Here is a 19,507-nt window from a genome sequence, read left to right as displayed (position 1 = left end):
GGGTGTGCTCTCGGCTTGGAGGGGCACCACAGCTCGTGGAAGTGACCGGGGGAGGACTCTTCGGAGAAGGGCCGACAAGTGGCATCCTGAGAAGTGCCTGGTTACTGAGTTGGGAAGGACATTAACGAATCCACGCTTTTTTCAATACTATTAAGGGGACAGAGAATGTTCCAGGTACTGAAGAAAAAGGTTCCTGTTCACCCTTAGTTACAACTTGTACACCTTCATAGGATTGTTTCAAGTTTCGAGTCAATGTGCTGACTGCCATGATCTCTGGCTAGAGATCTGTCCAGCCTTGAAGTACCCAGCTGTGAGTGGCTACTCTCTGGGTGGAATTAGAGACTTTGTTAGAGCTGCAGTTCAAGGTGCCTGAGTTCTTCACCCATGCCCTCTGTTCCCATGAGAGACAGAGTTATTGGATGTTATCACTGCAAAATAAAACCTTTCAAAAGGACTTTATTTTTGTCAGCGTTGAAGTTGTTGGGTATCAACCCTGGGAACCCCTAGACATGAATGGACAAGTCAAGCGGAGGTAACCGGTAAGCCCAGTTAATTAAGGTCGCCCTACAAAGGGTTATGGCCGCTACATGAATTATTGGTCAGTATTTTATTTTTATGTTTATTTCATTTTATTTATTTATTTAATGTATAACTAAAGGCGACACTTTTTTTTTTTTTTTGATTGAGTGGAGAGGGATTAGAACCCCTGTCAGTTTTTATTGCTGTCTGTGCTTCCGTTGGGGTTACATATTGTTGTTACATATTGTTGTACACCTTTCAAATGTGATGGGACAAGTTGTTTATGGGCTTAGTGGTGGCCATACAGTAGGCTGATTTCTGTCAGGTTCTTCTTCCAGATATAACCAGATTTTGATCACAAATGAGATTAAAAAAAATGAGGGCAACCAGCCACCAACAATTTCGGTAATGTGATTAGAAGCTTGCTAAGGCTGGCCATACACGGTTCGAATCTTGACTGGTTCAGTAGGAACCGGCCGAGATTCGAACTGTTAATGGGCAGGCTGAATGTACCAAGTTGATTGATTGATCAACTTGGGTACAACCAGCCTTCCGGATTCTCTTGTGATTATAGCTAGCAGCTGCTATCGCCGCTATCAATAATCATTGTCATCTCCCAGCAGGGTCGGCTTCAGCCGGTCCCTGCTGAACTGGCTGAATTTCGATCCATGAATGGCTGACTTAAGTTTCATTGGCCATCTTTGATGTTTTTTTTCAATGGTTCCTGTTTGAAATTGGCAAAGTAAATGACCAATGTTGTGCTGTGATAAATAGACAATTTTTTAGTAGTTGCAACCACCTTCTACCTTCCTTAAATTTTGTTTGGTTACAGCGGCACACAACTGTGCAATTGTCAGTTAAATTGACACAGTGCGGTATCACAAAAAATGGCCTGGTCATTAAGGAGATAAACTACAAAATCACAGATCTGTAAAAAGCGATATACTGCAACATAGATGTGTCCTGTGCATGGATCCTGAATTAATTTAATGATTTTATATAGAGTAAACCAAGCAGGCTAGAGACTGTGTGAACAATATATTTAGCTCATGAGTTATATTTGGCTGGTTGGTTGATTTTATATTGTTTTTAATATTTTAAACAATCATATTTAATGTTGCCAAAGTAAATCTGTGATGCACCCTTCTAGAATGTATATAGTTAGCAGTGGCAGCCCATCCATACTGGGCTCCATGTGTCCGACCCCTAATCTACATGTGGGCACCGGACACATGGATTCCAATGGGGTTTGTTTTTTACTGAAGCATGTTTCGAGCCTGAATCTCTAGTTGACCTCAAAAAAGGGTCAGCGCCCTGAGCCCGCCCGGTTGTGTGACAATAGCAAACTAATATTCGCTATTGTCTTCCTGATTCTCCTCTGGGCCAATCAGACAGTGGGTCCTGAGACCCAATGGGTTTCAAGACGCACTCTCTGTTCAGCTGGGAGGAGAAGCAACGGCCTGGCTCTTCCTTCCCCTTGCCTCGCAAGGTAAGCTTTGTCTCCCGCAGAGGGAAGGGGCTGGCAGTGGTCCACCTCCTGTTGTGCTGCCTTTTAGTATGCCATCTCCCCGGAAATATTTAGCAACAGCCACCACTGACCATAGTGTGGTCTCCTGCTTAACAAGAAACTAAGGTAAAATATAGTCATTTTGGAAAATGCTGGGTGGACATGTGACAGATCAGTGGCATGGATATGGATGCCACCCCAACCAATTGCAGGTATAGGACTCTATGCATGCTGGCAAGGGTTATTTATATTCAGTGAGGAGACACAGGAAGTGGTCTTCATCTGGAGACAGGAGCCCAGTCAGGAGGGGGTGTCCTGCCCTTCTCAGCACCTGCTGTCATGCGGCCTCAGGCTGAAGGTTGGAGAACTGATCCATGTGTACTGAACAGCTTACTGAGGGCAGCCATGCCTGGGAGGATCTGTTTGTGACTCCTGTGAGTACAGACCAAAGATCTAAGTGCCTGTTTTTTGTGGGATACACCTCTGTGCTAGGAAAGTCAGCTACTGGGTACAGCAGAAGGGGGATACTGGCTAGTGTCCTGGAGAGCAATGGTCTGTCCTTCTCATAGAGGAATTGCTCAAGAGTGCATGTTGCTGCAAATAGGAATTCCACAGTCCAGTTAAAGTTGTTCTCCCTGTAATTAGTTGAATTTGTATCCCACTACAGTCCCTTCCCTAGCCAAGTACTTAAATAAAACATCAAAACAACCAATACCCCTAGACTTGATTTTTTAAGAAACAAGCCTAAGACCCTTTTCACACTATCAACGTTTTTCAGGTGCTACAGCGCTAAAAATAGCGCCTGTGTAGCCCCTGAAAAAAGCGGCTCCATTCACTCCAGTGTGAAAGCCCGAGGGCTTTCACACTGGAGCAGTGTGCTGGAAGGGTGTCACAAAAAGCGGTGAAGGAGTGGTGAACTCATCGCTCCTCCACCACTGCTCCTCATTGAAATCAAATCGATACCGCTGGCAAAACGCCACTCGGGCGGATTTAACCCCTCTTCAGCTGCTAGTGGGGGGTTAAAACCGTCAAACAACGGTAAAGCGGTGCTAAAAATAGCACCGCTTTACCGCCGACGCCCCCCCGCTCGGTGTGAAAGCCGTCTAAGCATGTGCCTGATTGTGGAAAATACTGTCTGCCTGGTTGAGGAGTTAAAGCAAGAGAGTATTCAAGCATCTCCTATGGGGGTAGCACTACATTAGTTTACTAGTTGTTATGGTTTTGAGTAAATTAGTAAGGGTGAGATTTGGCTGACTTAAGTTTCATTGCGCCTGTGTAGCCCCTGAAAAAAGCGGCTCCATTCACTCCAGTGTGAAAGCCCGAGGGCTTTCACACTGGAGCAGTGTGCTGGAAGGGTGTCACAAAAAGCGGTGAAGGAGTGGTGAACTCATCGCTCCTCCACCACTGCTCCTCATTGAAATCAAATCGATACCGCTGGCAAAACGCCACTCGGGCGGATTTAACCCCTCTTCAGCTGCTAGTGGGGGGTTAAAACCGTCAAACAACGGTAAAGCGGTGCTAAAAATAGCACCGCTTTACCGCCGACGCCCCCCCGCTCGGTGTGAAAGCCGTCTAAGCATGTGCCTGATTGTGGAAAATACTGTCTGCCTGGTTGAGGAGTTAAAGCAAGAGAGTATTCAAGCATCTCCTATGGGGGTAGCACTACATTAGTTTACTAGTTGTTATGGTTTTGAGTAAATTAGTAAGGGTGAGATTTGGATTCAAGTCTTATCCAGTTTACACCCAAATTTCCATGACTGAAATTCAATTTGAAACTTAAAATTTTGCTCTAATACATGATGCTTTCATTTTGGTGCAGACCCATCAACAGCCTGAGATAAGGCAATAAGATTTTTAATATATGAGTAAATGGTGGTGTTGCGCTGTGTGATATAAACAGAGATTGTAGGATTTATGGCTGGGAAAGAGAGATGCCTATAGCGTGATCCCATTTTAAGAACAATTTATTGAAGGAAAAACATCATAAAAACAACTCACATTTAAAGTAGAAAAACATGCAAATATCCACAAGGCCCGAGCTCGTATCCTCCCCTCAGATATTATTAGTACCTAATGCTCCAATCCTGACGCATATGGTCACATCACGTGACTTCATCCCCTGTAAGGTGAGAGGCTTGCAGATACACAGGTGGCATCACTAAAGATTTGTCTCATCTCTTTGTTTCATCACTTTGTTTCAGCTAAATCGGTGGTTGGGTCTCACTTTATATACTTTACAATATTGACACGGATATTTGCTGGGTTATCACTTATTTGTGTATATTGACATAGACTTTATTATTGGATATCTAGCTTGGTTTGTCACTTATTTTTTTCACAAGGATCACAATTTTATAACTTTTTTTTATTTTTTGTATTTATATATTTTTTGCATTTTGACACAGACTTTATTATTGGATCATCGAGTTTGTTTTGTCATGGACTTTTCACTAGGATTATATCTTGTTTGTTAGACCTTAGTTTGTACGCCATTTATTCATTTATCCATTTGCTCTCCACTGTACACCTTTAGTACACTCTCTCTTTATGTCTCACAGCGCAACACCACCATTTACTCATATACCCTGCTTTTTCTCTGTCTTGGATCAGATTAGAAGGTGTTTGCAGCAGTGTTCCCTAGTTTTAATTGTGTAGGCCGTGCAGGAGTCATCTATTTAAAAGGTATTCTTAATGAGGTGGTCATTCAGTTGGTTGTAGACCAGGCGTTCAAGGAGTTTGAAGGAAAAGGGGAGCAAGACAATGGGGCATAGGTTAAGATTGGTGGTGTTCAAGGAATGCTTTTTAAGTATTAGTGTGACTAGTGCATGTTTTGGAGAATTAGGGAAGATGCCAGAAGAGAAGGAGAGATTAAAGATGTGAGTTAGAGAGTGTAGGATAGAGCCAGAGGGACCCCAGAGCATTTGAAAGGGGATAGGGTCCAGGGAACAAGTGGCTAGGTGGGCATTAAAAATAAGTTTAGCAACCTTGTCTATAGTAGTTGAGGGAAATGTTGAGTGTACCTATGGTCATGGGGTGTTAAGTGGAAATTTCATTGCAAATCACATCAATCTAATTTTTGAAGTGATTGGCAATCTCCTGGGCAAAGTGTGCGTTAGCGGGTGAAGGCAGTGGAGGATGAAGTAGAGAGTTAAAGTAGACAAGAGTTCATGGGGACTGGATGAGAAGGTGTTAATGAGTTATAAAATAGGTCTGCTTGGCAGTGTGGAGGCAAGATTTGTATTTTTGGCAGGTAGATTTATATTGGTTGAAGTCTGTAAGACTTAAGCCTCGTACACACGATCGGATTTTCAGCAGGGAATTGTGTGATAACAGACTGTTGGCCTAAAATCCGACCATTAGTACGTTCCATCAGACAATTGTTGTCCAACTTTCCGCCAACAAATGTTAGATGGCAGGCTAGTACATTTTTAGCAGACAATGGTCTGATGTCATATTTTCCTATCGTCTGTACACAAATCCATCACACAAAAGTTGAAAGTTCCAACTTGTATGCTCAGAATCAATGCTCACCAAAAATAACATTAGCAGAAGGTGCCCAAAGGGTGGCGCTCAAGAGCTGAAATTCCTTCTAGTACGTCACTACATTCATGTTTGTTGGCTGACAATTGTGTACCGTTTGTATGCAAGACAAGTTCCTGGCACACGCCCTTCGGACAAACGTCTGACGCTTTGTTGGCCAACAATCTGATCATGTATATGAGGCTCTAGTCTTACGTCACAGACACTCAAGAGCATGGCTACATTTTATGAGACCTCTGGTTGCCAGAGTGGTAGGGGACGGGGTCCAATTCTGTGTGTAGTGAGAAGGCCAAGCTCGCCCAGGGCAGAGGACAGGCATCTATTGTAGACAGAAGTGGCTAGGTTGGGGCAGGACAGGGGTGAGTTTTTGTCATAGAGGTGGTCAGTAGCAGAATAGAGAAGAGAAGGATTGAAGTGGCGAAAGGATTCTATGGGTCATTTACATGTTATTACTCAGTCTATTGTGTGCTTGTTTTAGTAAGTTACTTTTTGAGTTTAAATCTGGTCTCACCAGGATAACGTAACATTTTGGTAAAAATATACAACCCAAAATGCCCCAACTAGATGCTATTATAGCAAATATTTCTACAAGTACAGTGTTCTTTCCTGTAACACTCATATGAGCTGGGATAAAGGAGACCCAGACACTGCAGAACACCAGCATGCTGAAGGTGATGTATTTGGCCTCATTAAAACTGTCCGGTAAATTTCTTGCCAGGAAAGCCACAATCAAAGTCACAGCTGCTAAAAGACCCATGTAACCCAGGAGTATGGAAAATGCCACCACAGATCCTTCATTACACTGAATGATTATTTTGTCCACGTACAAATGAGTGTTACTTTCTGGGTAAGGAGGGGAAATAGATAACCAAATAATACTAATTAAAACCTGAATAAAGGAACAAAGGAGAACCACACAGTTTGTGATTTTTATACCAATTAATTTCCTCCAGAGACTTCCAGGTTTGGTGGCTTTAAACGCTGAGTAGACCATAATAGTTTTTGCCAAAATAGAAGAGATTGCGACTGAGAAGATGATTGCAAATGATGTCTGACGTAGCATACACGTTGTGTGTACTGGATGGCCCAAAAATAAAAACACACAAATGAAACTTAACATGATGGAGATGAGGAGAATAAAGCTCAGAGTTTGATTATTAGCTCTGACAAGTGGAGTGTCCCGAAATACAATGAAGATTCCCAAAATTGTAGAGGTTTTAAGAAATAATAACACTGAGATAATGGAAACAAGTTGAATTATTGTATCATTTCTGAAAGCTAGGTATTCCACAGGCTTTGGCACACATCTGTTGTCATTTGGCCACTGGTCTTCTGGACATGTATGGCATGATCCTTTGTCTGAAAATGAAAAATTAAATATTTATTTTCCAGTTCAAGTCTGTGATCTCTCATGATACCACTCACAGGAGGGGGGTGTAAACTCCCTGCATCAAACAAGACACAGAATGTTGGTGTGTCTTTTTATCTATAGGGTATCCTCACAAAAATGGCATCTGTCCGGCAGAATCACACAAAACAATATGACCTCTGCTGTGTTGATATATGAGCCTGCCTTCACTCCCCCACCTGGTCCCTCCCTGAGAATGATAATTTTTCTGTTAGTGATCTCACTTCTTAACCAGAAGAGTAGCTTAAAGCTTGTGGGCCCCCATGTAAAAGTTGACTTGGGCCCCCCCACTACCATTCACAGCATGCACTGAGTGCTTGTCTCATAAATCTGTGTAGGTGAAACTGTAAAGTCAGAGGGCCCAGGATCCTGGGCAGGCCCCTGCCTAGTAGCCCGTACCCTCTGAGTTTACTGAATTATCTATGCAGGGTGATGCGGTAATCACTTTTTCCCAGCTACGTGTAAAACGGGGTAGGCAACCTTTGAGAAGTGAAGATCCACCTGTGTGTGGACAGTATCAGTATGGCAGTGGATGATGTCAGGAGGGAAAATGTTGTCAGTAGGGCAGTGGAAAATATCAGTAGAGTGGTTGATGGTGTCAGTAGGGCAGTGGACGGTGTCAGTAGAGCAGTGGCGATATCAGTAGGGCAGAGGTTGGTGTCAGGTTGAGGTTGGTGTCAGCATGGCAGTGAACGGTATAAGTAGAGCAGTGAATGGTGTCAGTAAAGCAGTGGAACATGTCATTAGGGCAGTGGATGGTGTCAGTAGAGCAGTGGCTAGTGTTACAAGTTGGGATGTTTGCCATCTTTTTGTATAACTTGTTCCCTGATTTGGTGTGGGGGTACATTGGTTGCTTCTGGGTGCCATTGCGCTATTACTGTGTCCCTGTAACTTTAAGGAGAATTGGACGCCCTTCAGTCAAACCTGCCTTTAAATTATACACTGCTATGTATGCTCCAACTTGGAGACTTGGAGACTTGAAAATATACAGTATAGTAGTTACATAGTAGGTGAGGTTGAAAAAAGACACAAGTCCATCAAGTCCAACCGATTTGTGTCATTATATGTTAGTATTACATTGTATATCTCTGTATGTTGCGGTCATTCAGGTGCTTATCTAATAGTTTTTTTAAATTATTGATGCCCCCCACTGAGAACACCGCCTGTGGAAGGGAAATGCCACATCCTTGCCGCTTTTACAGTAAAGAACCCTCTATGCAGTTTAAGTTTAAACCGATTTTCTTCTAATATTAATGAGTGGCCACGTGTCTTATTGAACTCCCTTCCGCAAAAAAGTTTTATGCCTATTGTGAAGTCACCAGTAAGGTGTTTGTAAATTGAAATCATATCCCCTCTCAAGCATCTCTTCTCCAGAGAGAATACATTTAGTACTTGCAACCTTTCCTCATAACTAATATCCTCCAGACCCTTTATCAGCTTTGTTGCTGTTCTTTGTACTCGCTCCATTTCCAGAGGACTGGTGTAAGAGTCCAACCCGCACCTGCGTAGAAGACCTGATGGAAAAAAGGTAGGAAACTGCCAAGAAGGCGCACAGGAAGTGATCTCAACCTGATGGAAAAAGGCAGGAAAATGCCCAGGAGATGCAGAGGAAGGGACCTCAAACTTCCCTATATAAGCCCAGCCCAGACACTGCCAAATTGCTGGATTATCTTCAGTCCCCCCTTGTTCCTGTGCTAGTGTGTGATCTGTCTGAACTTGTTGTGACCTGGAAACCTATTTGACTACTCTTGACTACTCTTGATTGCTGCTCGCCATTGACCTCGGAATTGTACCTTGACCATTCTACTTCTTTGTCCCTGTTGTACTCAGCTGCCAGATTAGAACCGACCCTGGCTTGGATCTTGACCATTCTTCTTCTGATTAACCCTTTTATACTTCATTGCCAAACTGGACTTGACGTCGGCTCGGATCTTGGACTAAGGCTTGTACAGTGCTCCACACCACTGGCACCCATGCCACTCGGTGTCCACCAAGTCTCTGTCTCCATCTGCAGAGGCTTCAAGGACCCGAGGTGCAAGGGAGGCCTCCCCACTACTTCGGTCTCACCTTAGGTACGTGGCCCTCGTGACAACTGGTGCCCAGAATTGGACAGCATACTCCGGGTGAGTTTTGGTTACTGAAGCCCCCAATTCCCTTGTGAAGACTGAGGAGAAGAATACATTTAATATCTTTGCCATCTCCCCATCCTTTGTAACCAGATGTCATTCCTCATGCTTTATGGGGCCAATATGGCCTTTCCTCTCTTTTTTACTGTTTATATACTTAAAGAATTGCTTGGGATTTTTTTTTGCTCTCCTCCGATATGTGTCTTTCGTGTTCTGTCTTAGCCACACTAATTGTACCCATACATATATTGTTGCATTCTTTGTAAATTCTGAATGCCGACAATGATCCCAGCCAATTGACCTGTAATCGCTGTTTCCTAAATTGCCCCGTATTTCCACATCCGTGATCAGGTTTGTATTGTTGGTAATCCATAGATCTAGTAACACCTTGTTTCTAGTTGGTGCGTCTACCATCTGACCCATGAAATTGTCCTGCAAGAAATTTAGGAACTGGTAAGCCTTAGACGAATGCGTGATTCCCTCCGCCCAGTCTATGTCTTGATAATTAAAATCCTAATTAAAATTAAATTATATAAGTATATTCTATATTGTAGAGTTAGGGCCGCAGTATACAGATATGCCTTGAGGTGGGCACTGCTGCCTCATCAAGGTTGTAGTGAATTGTTAGGGTCAATTTGGTTTGTTTGCAGACTAGCTGGTAAGCGTGCTGGGAAATTTTTGTTTGAGGAGCTGGTGTCGGTAGGGCAGTGGTTGGTGTCAGCCAGTAGAGCAGTGGGCTTTGTCAGTAGGGCAGAGGACAGTGTTAGTAGAGCAGAGGTTTGTGTGAGTAGGGCAGTGGATGGTGTCAGTAGTTTTATATTTTTTCAGTTTTATTTGTTTTATTATTTTTTACAATGTTATTTTTTATTGTTTTTTACAAAAAGAATGTAGGAGCCCTTTTGTGGGGGGCTTTGGTGATATATAAGGGGTCTAATCCCTAGTCCCTTTCTCTAGAGCATCAGCTGCACTAAACAGTAAATGAATGAGAAGAGCTCTGTGCTGAACGGGTTCCTGTTCATTCACAAATGGAAGCATGGAAAATACTGTTTACTATACTTCAGTTATGAATCAATACAGTAAGTGATCAGTACCGATCACTTTCTGTGTTCTTTCACAAAAGGAAGGGGATGGTAAACAATACATTTACTGGCCCCTTCCACCCCTCTCCATCCTGACATTCCCCAGTAGCTGGCAGAAGAGGAGAAGGGGAGAGTTGGCAGTGCTGTGAGGGGGGGGGCACACAGGGGGCCCGAGCAGCAAGAGGACCTGAAGAGGAGGGGTGGTGGGGGACAGCATTTACTAGATCTGATCAGTTGTATTTTCCTGCAGCGACTGAATGCCGGTGGGGGGGGGGGGGGGGGGGATAAGGAGAACCGTGCTTACATTGAGATTGAAAAAAGAACAACCAAAATACTATGGGTTGTTTGCAATGGGTCAGGGAAAGATCTTATAACAAAGCCATCCACCATAATATTTTTCTGGCCACTTCCGCTTTTTCCATCATGAATCCTCCTATCTCTATTTAATGCTCCAAAAAATGTACTTTAAAGCGGAGGTCCACCCTAAAATGGACCTCCGCTCATCGGAATCCCCCCCCCTCCGGCGCCACAATTGGCACCTTTCAGGGGGGAGGGGGGTGCAGTTACCTGGATAATCCAGGTAACTGCACCCACTTCCGGGATAGCTGTCTGCGGAAAGGGACGTAGATTACGCCCCTTTCCGCAACTGCCCGCCCCTTTGCGCAAGTGCCCCGCTGCCTGCTGGGAAACACACAGTTCCCAGAGGCAGCGGGGACCGTCCGGATTGCGCCGCGCGGCTCGAGCATGCGCAGTAGGGAACCGGGAAATGAAGCCGAAAGGCTCCATTTCCTGATTCCCATACCCAAGATGGCGGCGGCAGGACCCGACAGACGACCTAGCGATCGGCTTCGGGTGCCGACATCGCGGGCGCGCTGGACAGGTAAGTGTCACTATTTTAAAAGTCAGCAGCTGCAGTATTTGTAGCTGCTGGCTTTTAAAAAAAAAAAAAAAAAACGCAGAGTCCCGGTGGACTCCCGCTTTAAATCTCTATTTAATGCTCCAAAAAATTAATTTTAATACCACAGGGCTGATCCATCACACTGCACTGGCTGACCCATCATGTTCTAGGGAAGCCTACCATTGGCAATTGCATAAAAATGAGAAAAAAGTACACCTTTAAATACCCCGAAATGATCAAAAAAAGGAATGTCTTACTAACAAACACACTATAGATTGTATTAAATTAATAATTTAAAACTGAAAAGAAATTGTTGAGTGAACTACTACTGTATATGATTTGTTGAACTACCAGTAGAGGACAGTTAAAAATATTCACTTATTTCTGCTATATTGAGGCAAGGCAAGGCACCTTTGCCAGTCTAGTATCTCAGATAGGTCTATCAACTGGAATAGCCTGTGATCAAACTTGTTCAGAAACATAGAAGGAAATTGCACCTGTTTCATGGGATATTTCTCCTTCTGAACACTGCAGACATTCAAAGCAGCACCGATGGAGTCCCCTCTTCATAACACTTCTATAACCTGGTGGACAGATTTCCGAACATGTAGACACAGGAATCTAAATGCAAAATAAAAATATTACAAAAATGTAAGAATAAACTTAGAAAATTAGAAACTTACAACCATGATCTGTTGAAGACCATTCCAGCTGATTTTCTTGACCTCTATCAGTGGCGGTTGGTGCTCCATCAGTCGGGGTGGGGGTGGCATTCACACCCCCCGGTCGCAGGCTTACCCTGTGTTGCCGTCGGACTGACATGTTGAAGAGTGTCCGCCGGCCGCGGATTCACCCCTCCTCCTCCTCCATGTCCCGGCCTCTCCGTGTCCCCCCACCGTCTGTAGAAGGAAGCCGGGCTGTCACTGATCATCATGTTGTGTGTGTCTCCTCCCTCCTCCTCCTCCTCCTAGGCCAATAGAATCGCTTCTCTTTTCAGCCAATCAGGAAATGGGTCCCCTTCCTGATTGGCCGGGAGGAGAATCAGTGTGACAATAGCAAATAATCACACAACTTGATGCGCTCAGGGCACAGTGATCTGCTCCCAGAGCCCACCCCTTTTTTAAGAGTATTAGAGCCTTTAGGTTCTAATCACATGCAAAAAAACAAACATTGGAATGCATGTGTCTGGCACCCCGCATAGATAGAGGGGGTGGTGCCCATGCGCCCCTAATGGACAGGCCTCCACTGACCTCAATCATGCATAAAGCATACATACAGCACAGGACAATGAGCATTAGCTGAATGTTCTGAAGTACTTATCCTTGATCTTACTACTGATGCTCAAGCCTTTGTGCTATAGCTTGGGATATTAGTTACATTTTATGGTCCTGTAGTCTGATCCTGCCCTAAACCTTTTTTTTTTGTGTATATGATGGAACCTAGATTTACTACACCTCACTTAACATTTTATTAACTGACCCTTTGATAGCTAAAACAAATTTTAAGACACAATCAAAATGAAATCAAATGGTCTAACGCAAGGGTGCCCAACCTTTTGAAGAGCAAGGGCTACTTTAGCGACTTGGTAACCGGCCTCGGGCCACAATCAGTGGAGCGGTCTAATGACAGGTCTGTGTCTACTTTGCATATGTAGAGCAGACACGAACACAGCCCACTCTACTAAATAGGCCCTCTGATCTTATCCTCCCAGACAGAAGGGGGCAGATCCCCTTCTTGTTTTTTAAGCAGATCGGATTGGAGATAGGCAGATGTAAATGGATACAGGTCCATTTACTTCTGCCACTCTATAGGGGTGAATGGAGAGTCTGTGTGGATCCGCATGAAAAAAGGACAGGCGGACCCAATTGGACTGATAATGTGAAAGATACCTAAGGCTGCTTTTACACTGATGTGCTGCGGTTTACCTGCACCTCAACTGACCTAAATTTTTACTTCTTCCTCGGGATTCCTGCAGGTATCACTGGCTGCTGCTGTCCCCCAGGCAGGTATGGTTGGCGGCTGTTGCTGACTGTCCTCCAGGGCAGGAACTGCTGGTGGGTACTGCTTACGAGTACTATTGGCTAGTACTGCTGGCGGGTACCGCTGGTTGGTACTGCTGATGGGTACTGCTGGCTGGTACTGCTGGCAGGTACTTCTGGCGGTTACTGCTGGTGGGCACTGCTGGTGGGTAGTGCCAGTGGGTACTGCTGGTGGGTACTGCTGGCTGGTACTGCTGGTGAGTAGTCCTGGTGGGTACTGCTGGCTGGTACTGCTGGTGGGCACTTCTGGCTAGTAATGCCAGTGGGTACTGCTGGCTGGCACTGCCGATGGGTACTGCTGGTTTGTACTTCTGGCAGGTACTTCTGGTGGGTAGTGCTGCCTGGTACTGCTGGTGGGTATCCCTGGGGGCTGCTCTCCCAGATTGCGGGTTCCTGACCAGCCATTCGCGAGCATCAGTGTGACGGGAGCATGTGGCTGCAATAGAGAGAAGAGCCAATGCTTCTTATATAATGCTGGCAACTGTCATAGGTGGAGTACATTTGATATCACTCCGCCTGTGACAGGAAACGGCGCTATAGAAGAAGCTTCCTCTAGCACCAGCTCCATCTTCACACTAATGCTCGGTGTGAGCCCGTGATCGGGGGTTGCCAACCCACCATCCAAGAGCAGGAGGTGGCGTGCCACATCAGAGGGCACCCCTGGTTTAAAGCCTTACATTGTAACATGGCATTGTCTCAGGAGATTTCAGGAGGATTGCAAAACTCTACCTCGTGTCAGAATACTGTACGAAAGGGTTGGTCTTCACTTTGAGGGACAAACATTGTCTCGTTGTTGTCATAAAGGCACTGACCTCACCGTGTTTCCATAATATGTCATCTTGAAAAATGACAAGCTGTCTGCCTTCAGAAGCGGATGCATTGAATATTCCAATGTGCTTGAGGTAAAACTTTCCATCAGAAACATCTCCATAATTGTAAATGTAATAGAGTTGGGTCATCTCTCCCCTCTCGTTAAAATAAACTTCTCCTCCAGTGGGATCTTGAAAATTAACTCTTCTTAAAAAGTACTAGAAAAATAATGTTTTCTTGTTTCATTATAAAAGAATACACATATATATTTTTGGTATCATATTCTGTCTCAATGAGAACCTAATATGGCATCTTCAGGGTATTGTGACTGCCAGTGTAGACACCTACTACTTTTTTTTTTGTCCATAACTCATGTTATAGTTCACTACCCTATTTTTTTCAGCAATGTTAACATATTATTACCAAATCAAAGGTGCAGTATATTGTGTTTGCATATCCAGCCAACAATTAGGGTGTTCAACGGTTCACAGGTTTTTCAAGCTCTACTTAGCTGATTCTTTACAATATTATGTTAAACCATCTAGCCACAAACTAACTCCTTTGAAATTCCCCCTGCCTGCTCTTTCACTCTTGATTTCTGGTATTCTCCTAGCCAATTGGTGCTCCAGTGGCATTTTCACGCTGGAGGACCTATTTGTTGGCTCAGCATTCAAGACTTTCAAAGCCATTAAAATAGAACACTCCATCCACCACTCTGAACACTATAGATACCTGCAAATTGCCCACCTAATGAAACATTCCGGGAATTTGACTATGTCTATTCCATGGCAAATAGCCCAATATTATCTAGTGAATCTATTATCTAGTGAACCAAACAAACACTAATGGCATTTCACTATTCTATACCTACCCTCAAAATAAACAAGAGTTTGTCAAATCTTCCCCAATCTTGGCATGGGAGAGGGTCTTTAACAGAGGGTACTCAGAGATTCAATGGCAGAGAGCGCTGATTATAACATACGCCTCTACCAGGAGTGCAGATCTATGAGAACTGCACCAAAAAATCCTACTTCGTTGGTATCTCACACCTTACCGCATATCTACATTTTCCCCAGAAGCATTTCTGAAACCCATTCTATGGTCTTGCCCCAGGCTAATTAACTATTTTTCAGCCTTATCTCTCAAGTCCTGGGAATTGCCATCCTACCAACCTCAGGAATGGCCATATTATCACTAGAAATAGACTCCATTCCTCCCTGGGAAAGGACATTGGTATCTCACATTTTATTAGCAGCCCGCCTTTCTCTGGTTTGAAACTGGAAAGACACTGTACCTCCCGTCTTGAAAGAGATTGTACAAATAACAATCATGCATAGTACTTATGAAACACTTTTTGCGTCTAGCAATGATAAATATTCATCCTGTATTAAGCACTGGCAGCCGTGGGTGGTATGGTACTCTTGACTCTCTAGCTCTTCAAACTGGCTTACATTTATGTGGTGGGATTTATATATACCCTAATGCTCCACTATCTAAACCTATTTAGGATATCTGACTGTATATGTTCATGTTTACCAGTAGTATTTTTTTTATCTTCTTTGAACTTATGATCAAACCGAAGGTGAATCACCACATATTTCACCTATTCATGCTAGAGTTGAGTATTTGTGTTTCTCTTACTCAACCAACTGTCAGAAAAATGTTTACTGTGTACCATGCACTAAGTACCTTATCACTTTTATTAACTTGTTTTGTTTTTGCAGACTAATGTAAGAACATTTGTCATTTGCGCTGTTCTTTGCAATTTATGTAAAACCCAATAAAAACGATTTAAACAAAACTGCTCCGGTTGAGGCCCTCTTCTGCTGTTTGCTTTGGGTCTGGATGGACCTCTTCTCAGCCTGCACCCTCACCAGTCAATGGCATCCAACTCATCGGACCTTGATAGCCTGAGCAGGGACCCTTAAGTTTTTACCATGGGTTCCAGTGAAAGTCACTTGATTGTGAGCTTAACTCCAGGTGTCTAGACCAGATCTCAAATGGACAACCATGCCTAAACAACTGCTAGATATCTGTCTGTATAAAACTGCTGCAGGGAAGTCTCTAACAGCCTTTCTCCATTCTGATCACTGGCTTTCATGTGGCTCCCAATGGTTGACTTCATCATGAATCATTTTGAACCTCACTTAGCATATGTTTTTTTGTGCCTCACCTTTAGCATATATCTATAGTTGCCTGTGTTCGAGTTAAGGTTCTTAGATGTGTATAATAGCATTTCATGCAGAGCATGTGCCATGGCATAAACAGATTGATAAACTTGGTAAGCTGTTCCAAAACACTCAGTGTAATATATACATTTGGGGAGTCCAGCTAAATAAATACTGTGGTTACATTTGTGAAGTTTATTTCCATAATAGAATTCAATTGCTTTATTAAGTATGGAATCGAAAGTTGCGCAGTCAAAGTAAATTGCAGTTATGAATTCCAGTAAAGTGTCACCTGGATTATTTGTTAGGGTCGTCTCCTCTAAAAATGTTTTCAAATCTGGGATTGTTTTAGTGTTTGGTGAAAATATCAGGCTTCCATGGAGTGAAGATTTTCCTTCTACATTAAGTGTAAGCTGAGGAACTGGATTTGCCGAAACAACTAATGTCTTTAGATGACCAAACCTGCTTTCACTTTCAATAAAATATATTGGGAACAATGATACAGTGCCACAGAGTACAACAACATTAGAAGTCGAAATGTAAATGGTCTGTTTTCTCTTATTTAGGTTAAACCGTTGCTTACTGGTCTGACCAGAAGGTAAGCTTATTGTATACTCAATACAGATACCATGTTCTGCAGCCTGTTTGGTTAGCTCTTGACTTTGTTTCTCTCCAGCATCATCTTCAGATGTTATAACACCAATCCATGTCCAACCAAAATGTTTCAACAGCTTAATGATTGCCAGACACTGGGTCTGATCACCCGGGAGTGTTTGGAAGAAGGATGGGTAGAATAGCTTATTGGTTAAAAGGGGATCCGTTGCACCATAGCTGATCTATTTAAAAAAATAATATAATATAAGTTTATAGTGAGTGGTTACTGACATTTAAGTTTTGTATGGGTGCTGGCAGATAAACTTGACTTAATGGCAAAGCAACAAAAGGTTTAGGTCTAATGCCGCGTACACACGATTGGACTTTCCGCCAACAAAACCATGGATTTTTGCTCCAAGGTTGTTGGCTCAAACTTGTCTTACAAACGGTCACACAAATGTTGGCCAATAATTACGAACGCGGGAATGCGGTGACGTACAAGACGTACGACGAGCTGAGAAAAAGGAAGTTCAATAGCCTGTGTGACTCCTTCTGCTTGATTTCCGAGCATGCGTAAACTTTTGTGCTACAGACTTGTGTACACACGATCGGACTTTCCGACAACAAAGTTTTGTTGGTGGAAAATTTGAGAACCTGCTATCAAACATTTGTTGGCGGAAAGTCCGACAGCAAATGTTCAATAGAGCATACACACGGTCGGACTTTCCGACAACAAGCTCACATCCAACATTTCCCGTCGGAAAATCCGACCGTGCGTACATGGCATTAACTGGCATGATTTGTGCACAAATGCACAAACATCCCAGTATCAAACAAATGTATTTTAATGGACCAGTGTCATTTTCCCCATAATTGCAGTTGTTGTTTAAAGTGATTGTAAACCCTTACAGACCACTTTAACCTACAGGTAAGCCTAGATTAAGGCCTACCTGTAGGTGCAAGAAATATCTCCTTAACCTACACAGTTAAGGAGATATATCTCCTTAACCTACACAGTTAAGGAGATATTTTTCTAGAAATGGGCACGATCTCTACGGCGCATGTGCGCCGTAGACAACTGCGCAGGCGCACTGAGCATGCCGTCGTTGAAGGCGATCATGCTGTCACTGATGGCTCCCGTGTGCATGCTCCGGAGTGACGCCATCGCTGCTCCGGCCAGTCACAGCGGCAGAGCAGCGATACCCGGAAGTCACTCCGGGTATCATGGTGGCGACTGAGGACATGAACGAGGGTCACTTAGGGGGTTTTGATCTCAGGTAAGTAATTCATAATGCGCTAGTATGCTATGCATACTAGCTCATTATGCCTTTGTCCTGCAGGGTGTTTTTTTTTCTTTTGACAGGGTTTACTTCCTCTTTAAAAGAATGCTGTAACTTATGCCATTTGTCATGCACCTGATCCTAAATACCAACAAAGTTCTTACAGTGAAAGAGATAACTGTAAGCGGAAAAACAGTGTAACTGTGAACATATAGGTAGGCAATAAACAAATGATCATATTAGTCCATACAAGGTCAATCTATGGTTGATGGCGGCAGCTGTCCTCAGAGAAAGCTATCTCTGTAAACAGGATGAAAAAAACAGAAACACAGGAAGCGCCACCTAAGTCAAAACACAATGTATTGGCAAGATGAGCAATAGCACTCACAAGATAAAGATTAAAACCAGGCTCATCTGTATGTAGTATCTCTCCTGGCGTTCAAGACAAGCATCCATGCATTGTAGAGGTGGCAAGGGGTCCACTGTCGGTCCTTTGGCCACCAGGAAGTCAGCTGGAACCAGCATGGAATGCAGGGAAGTGACATCACCAGAAGCAGGGAAGCATCAGGGAGAGAGACTGTGCTAAACAGGCAGAATGGGCAGGCTATGCGTTCAGAGCACCAGCTCCTTCTACACTAGGATGACCAGTTGTCCCTGGTTCCAGGGGACAGTCCCCGGATTGAGGACACTGTCCCTGGACCAATTCTGTCCCTGGTTTTGTCCCCGGATTTGGCTTCAACAGGAGCTGGGGCAATTTTCAAAGACAGTCAGTGCAAAATAAAAAATAAAAATCTGAATTACACACCCCCGTTCCTACTAACTTAGGGGGGTGTATTTTTTCCATTACCTGTGTCCCTTTATGATGATGATGTGCTGGTCAGAGCGGATGGACTATTTCTTCAGTTTCTGGCACATGCCCATTCAGCTCCGCTCACATGTTCTTCTGCCTTGGCTCGAATCCCGGGCCAGCCGCCTACCTGATTATCTCCTTGCCTTCCCCGGCAGAGTGATTTTCCTCCGCTCCCCACCCAGTAGTAGCCAGGGCCCAGAGAGTGAGACCTGAAAGGCTGTGAGGCAGGTGGCAGAGGCGGCAACAGGCAGAGAGAGGCAGCTGAGCTCAGCTGATGATGTCCAGCAGCAGGAATAGAGGGGAAGCAGATCCAATCGGGGGGCTGCCAGTGCCTTCAAGGCTTCAACACAGGTGTGCTTTGGGGGTGTCTGTGAATAGACTACATTGCACTGTGTCTGTCTCTCTGGCATAATGGATGGTATCAGAACTCATAGGCAGCAGGTACATATTGGTCATAAGTAGAAACACTTTAAGATAAAAATATCAAAAATATAAAAAGTGCATTTTATATACATCTAAATAGATCAGACCAAAATGAGGGACAAATGAGGAGGAATGAAGGACAGAGGGACATTGCTCCAAATCAGGGTTGGTCCAGTTGGGAGGTATGGTTCTGCCTATGTAAACAAGGCAGTTCGCCATTCTGTCAGTATGGAAGACATTGAACCTGTGTTCCTGCAAAACAAGTA

General features: G+C 43.9%; 1 protein-coding gene across 1 annotated transcript in view; it reads right to left on the bottom strand.

Moving 5' to 3' along the window:
* Positions 1 to 6,005: 6,005 nt before the first annotated feature.
* LOC143975921 (vomeronasal type-2 receptor 26-like) overlaps positions 6,006 to 19,507 on the bottom strand; it is a 33,651-nt gene continuing 20,149 nt past the window's right edge. The window contains exons 3-4 of the mRNA XM_077478455.1: positions 11,575 to 11,698; positions 6,006 to 6,925 (exon numbers count right to left, since the gene is read on the bottom strand). Of these exons, the coding sequence (XP_077334581.1) occupies positions 6,006 to 6,925; positions 11,575 to 11,698 (1,044 nt within the window). The remainder of the gene's footprint in view (positions 6,926 to 11,574; positions 11,699 to 19,507) is intronic.

The sequence above is a fragment of the Lithobates pipiens genome, unplaced genomic scaffold (assembly GCF_037356315.1).
Source record: "Lithobates pipiens isolate NorthernLeopardFrog02 unplaced genomic scaffold, aLitPip1_a1.2 Scaffold_13, whole genome shotgun sequence".
In the NCBI taxonomy this organism is placed as follows: domain Eukaryota; kingdom Metazoa; phylum Chordata; class Amphibia; order Anura; family Ranidae; genus Lithobates; species Lithobates pipiens.
Note: the sequence above shows the minus strand (reverse complement) of the source record. Positions and strands in the feature narration are given on the sequence as shown.